Source organism: Ziziphus jujuba, chromosome 8 (assembly GCF_031755915.1).
Source record: "Ziziphus jujuba cultivar Dongzao chromosome 8, ASM3175591v1".
In the NCBI taxonomy this organism is placed as follows: domain Eukaryota; kingdom Viridiplantae; phylum Streptophyta; class Magnoliopsida; order Rosales; family Rhamnaceae; genus Ziziphus; species Ziziphus jujuba.
Window position 1 is genome coordinate 16,416,720 of NC_083386.1, and position 18,431 is coordinate 16,435,150.

General features: G+C 30.4%; 1 protein-coding gene across 6 annotated transcripts; it reads left to right on the forward strand.

The window, feature by feature from the left end:
- Positions 1-6,561: 6,561 nt before the first annotated feature.
- LOC107413715 (OVARIAN TUMOR DOMAIN-containing deubiquitinating enzyme 9) lies at positions 6,562-15,050 on the forward strand. Of its 6 annotated transcripts, none has more exons than XR_007239747.2 (11): positions 6,562-6,946; positions 7,475-7,853; positions 7,947-8,266; positions 9,346-9,419; positions 10,386-10,440; positions 11,037-11,111; positions 11,229-11,298; positions 11,426-11,474; positions 12,599-12,683; positions 13,818-13,874; positions 14,739-15,050. XR_007239747.2 is itself a non-coding variant. In XM_016021740.4 (11 exons), the coding sequence occupies exons 2-11, from the start codon at positions 7,517-7,519 to the stop codon at positions 14,792-14,794; spliced, it is 1,182 nt and encodes a 393-aa protein (XP_015877226.1). In that variant the 5' UTR covers positions 6,564-6,946; positions 7,475-7,516; the 3' UTR covers positions 14,795-15,050. The 6 variants fall into 6 exon arrangements, 5 of the variants coding, with proteins under 5 accessions (XP_015877226.1, XP_048326324.1, XP_015877227.1 ...); XM_016021740.4 differs by having other exon boundaries at positions 6,564-6,946; positions 11,229-11,302; XM_048470367.2 differs by having other exon boundaries at positions 6,564-6,946; positions 7,959-8,266; positions 11,229-11,302.
- Positions 15,051-18,431: the final 3,381 nt, after the last annotated feature.

Genomic DNA, 18,431 nt, shown 5'->3' on the forward strand with positions numbered 1-18,431 from the left:
ACTATACTAGTTAGTTTTTGTTGTATTAACATTCAAGTGATTTGACCTGGTGGTGTGCTGATTTCTTGAGAGTATAGGAGGTCCTAGGTTCAGTTAATGTTATGACCCTATTTTGATTTTTTTTTTAAATGTTTAAACAAAAAAATTGGAAAAAAAAAAAAAAAAAGAACAAGCGACGCATTTGTTGAAGAATACATCGCCTGTTCATCTATTTGGTGAAGCATTATTAACATAATGCGTCGCCTAACACTATATTAACCAACTTTTACTGTATTAGTACATATAAGTCATTTGGCCTGGTGGTGTGGTGATTTCTTAAGAGTGTAGGTAGTCTTGGGTTCAATTCTTGTTATGACTCTATTTTGATTTTATTTATTTTTAAATGTTTAAGCGAAAAAGTTGAAAAAAAAAAAAAAAGAATAGGCGACGCATTTTTTGAAGAATGCGTTTCATCTATTTGGTGATGTATTCTTTAAATAATTCGTCGCCTAACACTATATTAACCAGTTTTTGTTGCATTAGTACATACAAGTCATTTGACTTGGTGGTGTGGTGATTTCTTGAGAGTGTAGAAGGTTCGAACAGGCGATGCATAACCTTATTGGTGCGTCTCCTGTTAACTATATATATAAAAATAAATAAATAAATAAAAATAAACTTTAGTTTTGGTGCACTAATATTTTTATTGATTGTTATTATTAAAATAAAATTAGATTGATTAAAAGATCTGAAAAAAAAAAAAGTGAAGAGAGAACAAGCGACGCACAATCTTACTGGTGCGTCGCCTGTTACACATATAACCAAAAAAAAAATTAAAAACAATAATCTCAGTTATGTTGCTCTAATATTTTTATGGGTTATTTGTTGTTGAATTAAAATTAAATTAATTAAAAGAACTAAAAAAAAAAAGGAGGAGAGAACAGGCGACGCACAATCTATATAGTACGTCGTATATTTATTGAATTTTTACTAACGTATTAACCTCAGAGTCGCGGTTTTGTTTTTTCAGACGTGTTTGTTTCGTAGCGTCACTAAATGAGTGTCGCTAGATATCAATTTTCACATAGTGCATGTTTTGAATACTCATTCAAAGGGCGACACTTGTTATAGTTACGTTTGACAAATTAAGTTTTGATTGGAGGAGGATGCCACTTGTCGAAAAAAAATGACCCTTATCCAAACTTCTATAGCAAAGACTGATACATGTCATAAGAAATTATATTTGGACAAGTTAGATTTGTTAGAAAATGACAAATGTATGGCAGTTTTATGTATAGCAGGTTTAATGAGTCAATTTGTGGCAACGGTGACCAACGTCTTTTCCAAACCTATAAATACCTCAATACCTTCACTCCCTCAACCATCTTTCCATTTGGGTTGTATGTTCTAAAATTCTAATATTTTTTCCGTGGAAAAAATACAAGAAGATAGTTCCAAAGTTTTAGAAAAATTAGTTCAAGGATGGTGGTCAAGTGAAGTCTTTTAAAGCTTAATCTAGGATCCCTTTAGGTCAATTTCCTTCAAGAAAATGTTTGGTTACTTTATAAAGCTAGAAGGTTATTCATACTCCTACTTAGTTCTACATGTGTTAGGAAGTGGCCTAAGTTCACCAAGGAAGCGAGAAGCTAGTGTTGAAAAAAGAACCATGTTCAAAGTGAATTCTGCTTAAAGAAATTCTTGAACAGTTTATGTTTTCAATTCTATAGAATAGGTTATGCTTTAAGTATGGATCTGAGATTTTGTCATATGAAAATGGACTCAAAGATATGCAATTTAGCCTTTTGAATTACCCCATTTGGATAAGAATTGAAGGAGTTATGACCTCTTGAAGTTGGAACAAGAAAGCTACTCTGTTTTCTGGACAACCAACTGAAAGTTGTGTCTTGGTTGAGTGCCTTAGAGATGTCTAAATAATCTGAATTTTTGTATGTATGTATTTTAATATGTTAAATTACGATCTGGAAATTTAAAGATCCACTGGAAGTTTGCATGAGTTATGGTGAATTTTAGAAGTCAGATACCTGAAACTGATTTCAGTACTGGGCAGTTTTATTACCCTGAGTTTGGGAAGTGATTTAAGGTACTTAGGACTGTCTTTTGGACTTGTAATGTTGCAGAGATTTACTTTTAAATGTCTAGATTGTTTCTGGAAAGTACTAGGTCCAAAACCTCTATTAAACTTTGGGAATTACCCTAGCAAGTTTAGTAGTTTAATATGGTTAAGGCAAAGGCATATTATTGTGTTTATACTTTAAAAAGATTGTTAAGTTACAATTTTTCCGTTTAGTCAAGAGTTTAGGTGTTTCATAGATACACATTTTTATGTTATACTTTGTTTTCTATAGGACTTGGTGATTATTCCAAAAATTAGAATTTCAAAGAAATAGCAAAGTCGCAAGTTTTCCAGGTAAGTAAACTTGCACCTGAAATCACAACTATATGTTTGTTGTGCTATGTTATTATATATTTTAATGAGTATATGATCATGAAAACATATATTTTGATGTTGTTTATGTTGAAATCATTGTGAGAAATACAAGAGTTTTTAGCATTATGCATTTCATTACATAGTTTACATAGTATTGTGATTTCAGATAAACGCATGTAGTACGAGATTAGCAGAAGTATGTGCATGGTAGCAGTCGATCACAGCCAAGCATTACTAATGGATTTCATAGCAGACTGCAAATTAACCTTGGCAATAAAGTTTTATCTGTATATGGGCACCCATTTCATAGCCTTTTGAATTATTATTTTTTTATTTTATTTTATCATTTTGATCCTTAAAAAATATCAATACTGCCCTTAACTAACGGAGCACATGATATGCACGTGTCATTTCCATGAACTAAATTGATGGAAGAACTACTGGTAAGACATTACTTATGGTTTAAGGACTAAAGTGAGTAAAAAATTAGTTTGAGGATCAAAATGAGAATCATCCTTAAATTAGCTTCTTAAATTACATATTCAAAAATGTATAACTTAGTTTATATTTAAAATAGAGATAATTACATAAACTTCCTTTGTAATTTTAGTAGGGATAATTTCACAAACTTTTCTTGATAAACTTGTGTTATATTAATACACCCTAATAATTATGATATTGATGTCTCTTTGGACCAAGCTTTTATTTTATTTTATTTTTATAAGATAAGATTTTTTTGATTAACAATTTGGTCAACTTCACCAATATATAAATACAATTTTGTTCAATTTGTTGCAATTTTCGTCATCTAAATTTCATTAGTTGTAACTTTCATCCTCTAGTTACAAATATTTGCACTTTAATACTATTTAGTTAAGACTTCATACAATTTTTTTAAAAAAAAAAAAAATTATTCTTAGATAAGATTCTTAGATTAAATATTTAAGAAATTGTATAACTTAGTTTATGTTGAAAATAGAGACAATTTATTAAACTAGTTTATGTTGAAAATAGAGACAATTTATTAAGCTTCCTTTGAAATTTTAGTTTTACAAACATATGGATAATTTCACAAACTTTGTCCACTTTAGCAAGTTGAAAATACAATTTTGTTCAATTTATTGCGATTTTCACCCTATAATTTTCTTTTATTGTAATAGAGACAATTTATTAAGCTTCCTGTGTGATTTTAATTTTAGAAAAGCATGGATAATTTCACAAACTTTGTCTACCGGATAGTTTCACAAACTTCTATTTTAAACTTGTGTTATATTAATTTTTTTTATTTTATTTTTATGAAATAATTTTATTTTTAATTAATGGTTCGTTCACTTCACCAATATAAAGACACAATTTTGTTCAGTTTATTGCAATTTTGACAATTTAATTTTTATTTAGTATAATTTTGATCCTTTAATTACAAATATTTACATTTTAATGTTATTTTATTTAGGCTACAATAACGATCATTTGCTACCATAAAATAATATTTGATTAATATGCAATAAAAAAAAATGAAATTTGATGGCTTAAATTGCAATATTTTAAACTTGAAAATTTTAGAATACAAGTAGTCCAAGGACATATGTTCTAATTTTCTATTGACCCATCAAAATGTCTTCGTATCCAATATTAAGCCTTCAATTGAAATTGGAGCAATTAAGAACAATTATTATAAATTAGTATATAAATAATAACGTAAAATTTTAAAAAAAAAAAAAAGTTACCTCATCAATTTAGAAAAAAGAAGAAGAAGGTTTTATTAATAAAATTTGTATCTTATTATTAATTAAGGAACATAATTTTAATAATATGACCATAAAATCGGTAACAAATTATGATATTATAATATGATAATAAATTTTGTAAGATGATCATAATTTTAGTAATATGACTACGAAATATGTAAAATATCATAAATTAAGTAACAATGCTGAAACTTTCTTAGCAAGACTATAATTTTCATAACATCACTATAAAATTGGTAATACGCTACAAAGTAAGTAATATGGATACAATTTTCATAATATGATTATAATTTTGATAAATATGATCACAAGATTAGTAATGTACCACAAACTAAGTAACATAGCCACAGTTTTTGTAATAAGATCACATTTTTATAACATGACCATAACATATAACAGTTAATTACATGACTATAATTTTTGTAACAATACTATGGAATCTGTAACATACCACAAACTAAGTAATATGACCATAATTTTTGTAACGGAATCATGATTTTTATAACATGATCACAAATTTGATAAAATATTACAAACTAAATAACATGATTATAATTTTCGTAACAGGACACAATTTTTATAACATGATCACAAACTAAATAATAGGACCATAATTTTTATAATAGGACTACAACTTTTGTAATATAATAGTAAAATGAGTAACATACCACAACTTTTGTGGCATAATCATAAAGTGTGCAATATGCCACAAACTAGTAAGATGACCACAATTTTCGTAATATGACCATAAAATTGCTAACATGTTACAAATTAAGTAATATAACCATAATTTTTGTAACATGACTACATAATTGATAACATGCCACGCATTAAGTAATGTGATCACAATTTTCATAATAAGACCATGATTTTTATAATATGACCATGTAATGAGTAATATACCACAAATTTGGTAATATAATCATAATTTTCGTAACACTACTATAATTTTAATAACATGAACATAAATTATGTAACATGTCACAAACTAGTAATATGACTACAATTTTCGTAATATGATAACAACTTTCATAACATGGCTATAAAATTGGTAACATGCCTCAAACTAAGTAACATGACTATAATTTTTATAACAAGATTATAAATTTTGTAATATAACTACAAAATAAGTAACATATCACAAAAATTTTGTAATATAACTCCCAAATAAGTAACATATCACAAACTAAGTAACATGATCATAAAATGAGATCGTGAACTTCTTTTCCCGAAGAAGAAACAATGATGATATATTGGAAATAAGTATCAACTAATTCTGTGATAGTAGCTGCAGTAATACAGATAATGCAAGCCTTATCTGGAATGACTGGGCAAAAAGCGTCTCTAGGTGGCTTTTTAAGTCCATTGTTAAATTCCAGGATTCAATACTGGATGGGTTATGAAAACTACTAAGCTGGAGTGTGGTAAGGGCGAAAGGAATTTTCGATAGAGTAGTAAAATGCGTAGAAATCGAAAAGAATATCAACGGTGATAGCACTCCGCTGGCCGACATTGACAATGAGAGATGAAAGCTAAAGGAGCAAATAGGATTAAATGCCCTGGTAATCTTAGTCATAAACAATGGATACTAGGCGTTGTGCATATCGACCTGAAAAGCATGTTTGCAAGAATGAAACCCAAAGCAATTGAGGGGGCTACAGAAACGGTGGAGCATTTGGTTTAATTCAATGCAATTACAAACTATGTATAATAACCATAACTTTCATAACAAGATCATAACTTATCACACGATCATAAAATGTATAACAAGTCACCAACTAATAAAATAATCATAATTTTTGTAACAATATCGCAACTTTCATAACATGGTTACAAATTTTGTAACATACTACAAACTAAATAATATGATCACAATTTTTATAAGAAAATCATAATTTTGATAACATGACCATAAAAATGGATAACATGACTATAATTAATTATTTATTTGAAAATTAACATACTTGTTTATAATAATTTAATATAATTGAGAGTATTTAATAAAAATATATATAACTAATAATATTTATTATTTAAATTTTAATAAAATAATCGTTTTAGGTCAAAGTAAAAAGGGCAAAAAGCGATGAATCATTTTAAAATTAACATGGTTAATTAATTGATTAATCATTTCATATGATTGAAATTATTGAATAAACAAATTGAGATTATGAATTTTAAAGGGCTAATTGTAAAAATCAAAATTACAAAAAATTAAAGTATAAGAAGTAAAAAAACAAATTGTTGGGCCATACGCCCATAGCCAACCGGCCATTGCAGGTGGCGCCAGCACCGTAGCATGATCCTTGGAAGACACCTAATCCACTTTCTTATTTATTTATTTATTTATTTTATTTTTTTAATATGTACATTGAAACAAGGTTTCCACGTCAGCATTGGCGAGGCGGTTTCGGTTTCAGTTTAGATTTCACAGCGGCGATTTTCAACAAAACTACGCCTATTTAGACGGCAACTTTGCACCAAGTTTCAAACATTCCAGTTTCAATAGCTTTCTCTTTTATTTTTTATTCTTTCCTTTCTTCTCTATATTCTTTCCGTAACCCCCAACTTGCTCGACGTTTAACCACTGGCGCCTAAACTCTCTCTCTCTCTCTCTCTCTCTCTCTTTCTCTCTCTGTAGTTTGTTTGGCTTCTTTTTAGCCCTTTTAGGTTATCTTACCCAGTCACGCTTCTTTTTGCTTCACAGTTTCTGCATTCCAGTTTTGATTAATATTGGAATCCGTATTTTGATTCCATTCCTTTTCTCTCGGTAAGCTCCGAATTTCGTGGTTACTTTTCATTTCTTTTTTTTTTTCTTTTTTTTTGCCGAATAGTTTGTAAAGTTAGATGGACCGTGATTAGGGTTTTGAGTTTTATGTTTTTGTTTCAAATTGTTAGATACTGATACTTTTTAGCGAAATCCCATTTTTGTTTTTTTTTTTTAAATAAATTTTTTCTTAATTAAATTGGCTTCTTTTGTAATTTGTTCTGTGTTTTATGTGTTATCTATTTATTTTTGGGATTTTGGAAGTGGATAGCTTGAAATATGGAAGTTTAGAGTATGGTTGATAGCATAGAATGTTTCTAAGATGTTGTGAAATTCGGAATATATATATATATATATATATATATGTATGTGTGTGCGTGTGCGTGAATAGCAGGATTTCTAGTTGATATGCTACATAATTCTCAAGGCAATAAGTTGTATGAATTTGTACAGCTGTATGAAATTTATGAAATTCGAGCTTGAGTTGATATGTGTTTACGCTACTCTGACTCGTTGCTTGTTCTTTTTCAGTTATTGTAATTTTTGAGCGTAGGGGACAGGAAGTTTCTTTAAATGTTATGCAAACCAATGACAGCATACGACCTAGACCCCGATGTTGTTCGATGGAATCTACATCTGTTAGATGTTTGCACTCTGTCGAATGATACCTTTGGCAATATGGTTACTCAATATGATGCAGATTTGAGTAGAGTGGAATACGTTAGAGAAGGTTATATTGAGCCTTTTAATGTAGAGAATGATGAGGTTATAGCTAAAGCTTATCAAGAAGAGCTGTCAAGACTTGCTAAGGCAGAGGCTTCTGGATGTCCTAATCTCGGGGAAGAGAACTTGCAAGCATCGATTCTTGCACAGGATTGGCTTGGCCCTTCAAAAAGACACGGTGATTCTGGTAGTTGAATTTAGTAATTGAGATTTTCGGTTTTCATTCACTTCAACTATTAATATTCATGTACAGCATTTTGACCTATCTCTATGCATTTAGTTATTTTAACAGAATGCCAACCATGTGTAGGGCATGGGGATGATTGGAAGACAGAAGATGGTTATGGTAGACTAGGGTACTCGGATGATCACATAGATAAGGAGAATGTAGCATTCGATTATACAAAAAGTCAAGAGGAGGCGAATGATTCTTGTAAATGGATAAATGAAGAAGCAGGGGATGACATGGGAACTCTCTTTACACATACTTACCCCGTGGGGAACTCTGGGAATGGGGAAGGCTGGTTATTGGACATAGCTGATGAATCTCCTCTTGATGGTGAAGTTGGGAGAAGACTGAATACAATGGTTCCTGCCCCTGTAAGTATATTTGCTGTTGAAATTACTTTACCACCATTTTATGATAGAAGAACATATTTTTCATATGTCTATGATCTGATAAGTTCAAACATATATAGGGTAATTCCCCTATCCAGGATCTTGTATGTTAATAATTTCCACGGTTCATACCAAAAAATGTTCCCATAAGTTATTAACTTCTAGGATCCTGGATAATTCCTACTATATATATATATATATATGTATTTCTGATTTAATGCACTAGTGACTACAAAGCTCACATTATGCTGGTCTAAAGAGGAGTATAAATGATATCACGGGTGGGGCCAGGAATAATTTGAGATAAAATAACTGTTATTTTGTTGCATCTCCTATTTGCCCCAGTTTAAGGATGTGCCAAGCTGTTGTAGCCCACAATAATTTAAGCTTTATAGCCATCTAGAACAAAATTCTATATGTACATATGTATTATCTGAACTAATCTGTCGGCAGATTGGTGAGATCTTTTTTTTTTTTTTTTTTTACATTTCTTTCTTTGGACAAGTAGTGATTTTAGTTATGAAGTCATGTTATGGTAATCTCATTTTGAATTGAGTTTTCGAAGTTACTTGTTTTGATCATTTTCTCACCCTTAACTTCTTTGTATTTCTCACTTGTTTTTGTTTTGCTAAGTTATAAAATGAAAATTGAAGTTCATGAAGTGATTGTGGGTATGCTAAGCTATAAATTCATGATGCAAAAGCAGCATTTACAAGGGGACTTAGAAGCGGTGTGTGGCCCTTGTATAACTAAAGCACCTAAACAATATTATTTTAGACAACGTTATGAGATTTTTGACATAAAATTTTAAATTGCTATAAAACAGGATATTAACCCTATATCTAAGTACAGCTAGTTGTTTTCACTATTCTAATTTTTCGGATCATGTGGGTAAAAAGAAGAATCCAGTATCATGATTTTTTGGATCAAATGAGCATTTCTCTAAATTTAAACTAGGTGGAGCTTGGGGTACAAAAAATACACGTGTCTTGTTTAGTTATTGCTTATGATGTGGCTATGGACTCCCAGAATTGACACTTAACTTAAATGTTTCTTTGCAGCATGTTCCCAAAACAAATGAGAAAATACCTACAGTCGATGAAGAGCTGTCAGATCATGAGAGGCTTCTAGAAAGGTTTGTGTTAACTTTGCCCTTTAATATCATATATTTTACCTATGTGACTGTAGTATAACTCCTGGGATATAGTATCAAGATATCTATATATATATATATATATATTTATATATAAATTAAATAAAATGCTCTTCATTATCTTTAACTATTAAGTGGCCTTTAATTATATCGAATGAAGTACTACAAATTTGAATAATTCTTCTGCAGTGGACAGAATTGACTTTAGAGTTCTATATTGATAAAGCTCTACTTACAATTATTATTATTATTTTAAAAATAAAATCTGTTTTGTTATTTATCATCAGTATCTAAACTTATTTTGTTCTTAACAGCACTTTAGAAATATTGAACAAATTAAATAACTTTCTAGATATATTCTTGTACTTCGACTAGATATTTTTTTCTTTTTGCTTGTGGGGGAACTTGAAAATCTGGATCATCAAGTGCAATAAAGCACTAAAATATTTGCATTTTTTCATTTTGTTTATGTTCTGGAAAGAATTATTTGGTGTTTGATCTTGTGTAGGAATTAAAATAAGGGTTCATTATGGTTTGTTATTTAAAAAAATTTTCACATGTGGGACCAGAGGACTTGGCTGGCGTCTTTGATTTCACCTTTTTGTAGTTCAAATGATTTTAATACTATGTTTGAGGTTAAGTGGAAGATAAAAAGTAAAGTTCGATATATTTTTTGTTATCATTAATCCAAGATTGTAGTGTAATGGTTGATAATGGTATGTTTACAACCTGTGCTTCTGTTTACCGGGGTCACCATGATATTGCATTCAATTACACATAGGTTGTCCACTTGTTTTTTAATGATGAAACAATGATGTCACCTCTTTCTTTTGGTTGATTCTTATGCATACAAATTGATCTAAAATGTTGTATATTAGATGATGCTAATGCTTGTCTTTTCAAAATAATTGATATTTATGATTAAAGTACAACTCTTTTCTTTTCTAGACTGCAGCTGTATGAGGTGGTTGAGCATAAGGTTCAAGGAGATGGTAACTGTCAGGTTTGTCCCATTGAATTTCCTTTGTATATTTGTAGCGTAAACTATAATGCATATTAAAGTTTTATCATGTTTTTGTGACTGATAAAGAGCATTTTTGTGTTGCCTATTCGAACAAATAAAGGTTAAAATGATATAGAAAGATGTAGAAGTGTTCATAAAAAAATTGATGTGATTGGATGTAGTTTTTACCGTCTACCTGTTTGTGCTGTTAAAATGCATGTAATGTATTATGTTCTTGCATATAACAGTTATGTATTACTGTCTACCTGTTTGTCCTAATACATCACTTTGGTTAAAGTGCTCTCTCTCTCTCTCTCTCTCTCCCCAATAATTCCCTACTAAAGTATTATGTAGTTTCATGGACGTATTATATTTCTTGATTCCTGTAATGTTGTGCAAAATAATAATATAGAAGAGATCCTTTATTGAGTTTAGGATAGTACGATGTTGTAATGAATCATTTGGAGCTCATGTTATCTAATATTTTATTGACAATAACTGACATATAGCTATACTTTTGATTTTTGGTATCATTTGTAATATAAACCAGTTCTTTATTTCCTTGCGAGTGTCTGATTTGTTTCATATCCTCCTAGTTCCGTGCTTTGTCAGATCAGCTCTATCGTTCTCCTGATTACCATGGTGTTGTAAGGGAACTGGTTGTTAAACAGGTTGGTTGATAATTTAATATGTGCTTTGGTAGTGGTTTTCTTTATTCATTTTATGTTCTTATGTGGCATTATTTAACTTGTTCAACATTTGAATCACGTCCTTCCTCTGATCATCAGCTCAAGAGTTATCCAGAGATGTATGAAGGTTATGTTCCTATGGCCTACGTTGACTATCTGAAGAAAATAAGCAAGTATTAATCTGTATCTGAACATACTCTCTCTCTCTCTCTCTCTCTCTCTCTCTCTCTCTCACATATTTCATTCCAAGGCCTATATGTTTTTCATTTTTATATTCTTCTATGTGGATGAAATAGGAATGGTGAATGGGGTGACCATGTCACGTTGCAGGCTGCTGCAGATTCGGTATATCACACTTTCTAACCTTTCTATTTTTCCATTTTCTTTCCTTTGATTTTTTTTTTGGTCATGAGAACATGTCTCCACTGCTTATTTACATATTCTAAGCTCAAAAAGATTGAACTTGTGATTTCTGTTATGTCGCTTGAATTCGGGTATGGGTGTATCTCAAGAAGTCATATTTTTCTTTTTCTAAATTATAAAATAATTTAGGCACAGTAATTCTATTAGTCTTAGTTGTATTTTTAGAGATATATGAATATAGTACTTCAGAAACAAACTAAATTGTAGAAATATAGTTTATTTTAAATTCAATTAATTTGCGTGTTATAAAAAATTTAACATGTTCAAATTCAAATTCTAATAATAAATAATAACTGTACATGCATAATGACATGATATCCGTTATACACCAAAAAAAGGGAAGATAAAAAGAGGGTTTGTACATGATACATCGTCATTATAATTCCCAATTTATCTTTTGTAAATTACTATTGCATTTCACTCCTGAGTTAGTAAATTACTATTGTCTCATAAGTTACCATTTGTCCCAAATTCAAACACAAGATGAGAGAGTCAACTGTCAACTTTAGTTGTAATATCGTGTTAAGCTACCATCAACGCAAAAACATATGCTCTTTAACAGTGGACCCCACCCAATTATGTATATCAATACATTGCAGAACACGCTCTAACACAGTTTTTGAAATTGGAAAGTTGTCAAATATTTATGAGACGAAACTTACGGTGTCAACACATTTTGTATTATGAAGTCATAGATCCAAGAAATAAAAGTAAACGAGAAGGCATACTCATATGATAAATTCTCTTATTCATTGCATAAACTAGTGCTGTCATAAGCATAAATGAGAAATTTTCTTTTATTAATTGCATAAACTAGGTGCTGTCATAAACATATGTTGACATGTACATACGTACATGTATGCCATGCTATCTGATTGTTATGTTGGACGTGCATATACGATTTTCATCTATATATGTACATATGTATGCTATACCTTAAGATGTGTTATTCTTCAGGAACTAATTGATGGATGTATTGGTATAGTTACATGTTAAAGTCAAACTTTGTTTAGCTGGTGACTGATATATCTATCATATGATTGCAGTATGGAATCAAGATATTCGTCATAACCTCATTTAAAGATACATGTTCTATTGAGATCCTTCCACACACTCAAAAGTCCAAAAGAGGCAAGTTTTATGGCAGTAGCTTTTTTATTTTTATCAATTTGAAACTTGTTGAGTAAATGATAATCTTGTCTAAATGTTATAATCGTCGCGAGTGCTAGATACTGGATTATGTCATGCAAAATATTTATTTAAATCTTTGAAATCTGAGTATGGTTGCGTAAAATATGAATAATATATAGTTTTGTTGTGAATTTCCTGGCTATAATGTGTTACTCTTCTGATTCTTTGCCTAATTAGACAGCCTGATTGAATTGCATCCCAAACTTTCACATTTCACCGGTATTTTAATGGTCTACCTGGGTAGATTGCTGTGGGAACATGAGAAGTCCTTAGTAATTTGCATATCATATCCATCTTGCCTGTCCTGTCTGCAAGAAATCTTTGTTCTTTCTTCTAGCTAGTAGCTTCCTACTTAATTTAACAACTGGGTTCTCCGGTTCCACTAAGTGGGTTGGTTTGACCTCATGAACCATACTGCATTCTTGGAGTAATGACATTGGGAGTGCCCATTAAATGTGAGATTATGCCTGCATGTTTTGTCCATCTTTATAAAAAGGTTTTCAGGTAATGGTTACATATATTATATGTGTGGGTGAGACAGAGATATCGAGATATGCATTAGTAATCATCAGGAAATGTAGCATTAAACTCTTATATAGTTCTGTACCATGCGGTATTCACACTTCTAGGTCAAAAAGTTAGAGCAGTTGTGTAACGGATTTTCATTATTCAGAGCCTTTTAACCTTTCTCAATGGGTTTCTATATTTTATACCTTGTGCGTCAAGCCTATTTGTTAAATATTTAATTTGATTTCAGAAAATTTGTTGTGGAATTTAGCTTTAGGGTTAGGATATTTGTAGCATTCATAAATTATAAATGTAACATCTTTCAGATTTTTTAGCTTCCTTACTGTTTCAACTCATCTGATAAAAATTGTTGCTTTACAGAGATTATTTAAGGAGACAATTCCCAATGTGCTATCTCTCCCCTCCCCCCCACACCCCCCCACCCTTTTCCTTTTCTGTTGTCCTTTTAATAATTTTATTATTATTATTATTATTATTATTATGTATATGTATTATGCATTTTGAGAATATATTGTTAACAAAATTGATGATTTGTGGTTTGTGCAGTTATTTTCCTGAGCTTTTGGGCTGAGGTGCATTACAATTCAATTTATCCAGAAGGAGGTAAGCAAATTTCTATTGCGAATGTAATATATGTAATGTTTACTTCAAAAATAGAAATAAAATGATGCAATTGCCTGTTAGTAAGAACTATAACAATCTGCTTAAACCGTATGATATTGTTTTGTGTTAGCTAGCTTAGCTTTGACTTGGCTTCCTTAAAGGCTTGTTATATCGGACTCAAACTTGCAGCGGCTCATTTGTCCTTTGACTGGAAAAACACTAGTCAATACAATTGTGTGTGTGATGTATGAAAAAGAGCTGTTTTGTCTTTTGCCATTAAATATGTATACATGTCTTATTCTTGCTCCTTGTTTTCCACGGTCTGTTCCTCCTTTTACTCTAGAACTTTTCCTATTTTGGAGTCCATGGGAGGATTTATTGCCTTTGGTGACTCTCAGCCTCAAAGAAAGTAAATACTAATTTTTTAACCTAGTTACATTCCAACCATTCTAGCATGACAGTCCTATGTTTAGCGGTTAAAAATTTTGTATGGATGAAAGTATTTGAAAACACCTTATACACCAATTGCATAGGAGAAACATTAATGATAAAGTTTTATATGAGGTGTATTTTGAGTATTAGGGAAACTGATAGTAAAAGGTTTTGATGGGATAGAGAAGTTTCTGTAAGCTTCCATAAAAATTTTCAGTGAAGCTCAACAGTTTATGATAATATAAACATAACAGTATTGTTGGGCAATGTATTGATGCTACGTTATTTTGTCCACACTGGTCGTATGTTTGTTTTTGGCATAAACTGCTTTAGTCTCTTTTTTTCTTGTATTTACAACTAACAAATTAGCAGGATGGACTTATAGCAATATCATGAGTCATTTAATAATTTTCATTTATTTATTTTATGAAGAGCTTCCTCCACCATATGAGAATGAGAAGAAAAAGAAGAAATGGTGGAATTGGTGATGAAGATTGCACCGTACTTTCGATCTTTGAGGAATCCTCAGTGTTTTCCTACTTTCAGAACCCATGGTGGAGGCAGATAATACCGCCAGGCTTTGCATCTTATGGAGAAAGAATGTGGCATATGGATTTTGGTTTTGCGCTGCTGCTGTAAATGAGATGCTTCACTGCTTTGTATTCGTTGTACATATTATCCAATTTGGTTGTTAGATGGTTCTTTATTCCATTCTGTATATATGACTTTCCGATTCATTCTTCATTTACTAATTCTTCTTGGCTTCCATCAGTTAATTTTATTTTCTGGCATCTAATATTTGCTATAATTAGTCTCTAAAGGAGTGTAGTAGCACCGTGAATGAGAATATAATATAATAATAGTGGAATTACCAAATTCATTTATCAAGATACAATTAATTTGACATTATTTTGAATTTACTATATTGTATCTTAAATTTTATAAATAAATTTGGTGGTTACTTATAGTGGTACTCCGAATCTGCTCTTAGTATCTTAAAAATTTTCAAATCAAACTCTAGCCTTGTACTAATTTCGGAAATTGGAATCTAAAACTGGAATCTCGTAGTTAATAATTATAATAGTGGTAGTGGTTAGGACGAAGAAGCCAACCTCTTCTTTTGTTTATCAAGTAAAAGAAATTTTTCTATATCAATTTTATAAATATAAATTATATTTAAATACGATTTAATCTTTTTAGTTTTGAAATTATTATATTTTCTTTTAAATTTCAAAAAGTTATCATCTTTTTCTTTATTGTTTTATTTAAATCTTTTAAAATAAAATTATTTATCTCTTTAGAAATATTAGTTATAATTTTAAAATTTTGAGATATTAATTAGTAATTAGTATTAACTTCAAGGGGTTAAGATGTAATATTTTATATATATATATATATATATATTTTTTTTTTTCAAAATTTGAGATATTAAATAGTAATTAGTATTAACTTCAAGGGATTAAGATATAATATTATATATATATATATATACATTTATGTAGTCTAACATGAAACTAACATATAAGGATAATTTACCCAAAAAAAAAAAAAAAACATATAAGGATAAGACTCAAGAGTTTTCAAAATCAGGGCTTAAATCTTGATAATTGATTTGTTACATTTAAATCGACGCTTACCATCTTTTTAGCTCTAAGTGATAAAATTAAAGTGATAAAATTAATAGGCAAGGTGTGAGATCTAAGTTTGAAAAAGTAAAGTCGTCCTAGCTTGAGACTAATTGATATAGGATAAGACCCAATCTAAATGTAATAAATCAATGGTCAAGATTTAGAACCTGATTTTAAAAATGTCAAGTTGTCTGGATCTAAACCTTATTCTATATTCAGTTAGTTTCTTATTAGAATATCTTCATTAGGATGTCCTTATGGATTTTCCATTAAAAATTCTCTTATGAACCTTTAAATGACTGAGATTTAAAAATGTGTTAATTGTTTAAATGAGTTGGGTAATATACTAAAACTCTAAAAGGCAACCTATTTGGGCTCATTTAAATCTAAAAATTAATTTTATATTTCAACCCTAGAAGCAATTTAAGGGCTGTAAATAAAATTTTGATTGAAAAATATCATAATATCATGATAGGAGAATTTTCCATCCCATATTATATGTATACATATATATGCAATTATGTATAACCAATTAGGGCCAATATTCGTTACAATATATGCATATATTAAATACAAGAAATTTTATTAAAAAAAAAAAGAAAAACATGATTGACCTCCATTTTTACTAGAATACATTAATCTCCATTATTTCTTCACCAATCGACCCCCCATCGCTCTACTTTAACTCATTATCCGAAATGGCAGAAATGGATGAGTAATACACTTGCTAGGTGGAATACTGATAAAATCATAAATTAAAATATTTGTATATATAGACATAATTGAATATATATTTGAACATTTATGATATTGCATGCATTTAAATATATGCAAAGATAGATAAGCTCTTGCATTATTTTCATGTAAACATATAATATTATGTATTGCCCAATTCCAATTTAGTTACTGCATAATAAATAAGGAAGAGGAATATTGACCTCCACTCCATCTATATAAGAATATCAGTCTCCAATAATATTTCTTCATCACTCACTGTAATCCCAACTCTTTATGTCTAACTCATCTAAAATGGAATAAATTGTTGTGGGAAAAAAAAGTTGAAAGATACATGGTGCACTCATAGTTGTTTATCTTCAAGATTAATATAAATAGTGGTGATGACAGTTAAATAGACCAAGAATTGACCTCGTTTACTAGACTAGGAATTAAGCCCATCTACTTGACTAAGGACTAGTCCATCTACTCTATTAGGATTTCCTCTCTCAGCAACCGAATATGACGTCTGCTATCAATATCACAGATGTCACTGAGTGAAATTTTTGTATGTTTGAAATTCAAATGATAGCATATATGATTTATATTCAAATTAATTACTATTTATTTGAATAACACGATATCTAAGGATAACGAATAATATCTCATGGTTTCCTCATGGTTTAAACTAGGATTTGACAAAATCAAATTCAAATGGTATTTTTATCTTGAAGGTTTAGACGCTCCTATAAATAGCTCTTATTTCTCCAAGAATGTTACGATCTCAAAATTTCCTCTAATATCTCTATACTAGACACCATAATTGATTTTTGACTTGAATGTTGAAGTGCCTTTGACGGGTACCAAATAGGTACCCCCATGTGTTTAACTCTATTTTTGATTGCAGGTTAGCAGTCCAATAATGACAACAAGCAATTAAATAGCGGTTGGTTTAATGGAGTGATGGTTGGCTAGATAGACGAGTAGTTGGTTAGATAAACTAGTAGTCGACGAATTGGTGGTCGATGATTAATCAAATTGAAGGAGATATCAGAGGTCAAATTTTTTGCATCAGCATTTGTACTAGAAGAATAGCTGAGCTGCTCTGATCATATATGCTTCTATGATGAGCTCATAACAAAACGTTGAGAATGTTGATGATGGTGTTTAATCCAAGAGCAATCCCGCCAACACTAAAGAGTCGTTTTCATCTCTTGCTTAATTGACGGCATCAACAAAAAGAACGAAGGGTACTAACTTTCCACCAGCTAGAGACAAGAAAACATAGAAGCTGGTTATATTGCTCAGTTTGCAAACTAGAGAACCAAATCAGAGACTGTAATCAGAAAGTAAGAATTTTGCTTAAGCTAATCCATTATAATCAAGAAGAATCACTTCCTATTCAAAATGAGAAGGGAGACAGAGATCCATGCAACCAGGGAGAAATTGCTGATCTCTCATACTACTATCCAATCAACTTGAACACAAATAAGGCTGGCGAGATCGAACCTACATTATTAACTAAAGGAAAAGTATCGTGATTGTTCTGAAAGATTTTGAAGATCTATTGTTAGTTCTTCCATTAATGTTGGTTATTGAAATAAGATGGAGGAATATTTCAGACAACTGGAATAGCAGGTTAGAAGCCTGAAACTAAATGTTGCTCGTAGGCTACATGAACTAGAAGTTGATGAAGTAGAATCCGCATTCACAAAGGATATTCTACACGTACCATTGCTATCCCAGTGTCAACTACCACAAATTACGATGTATAATGGTGCTG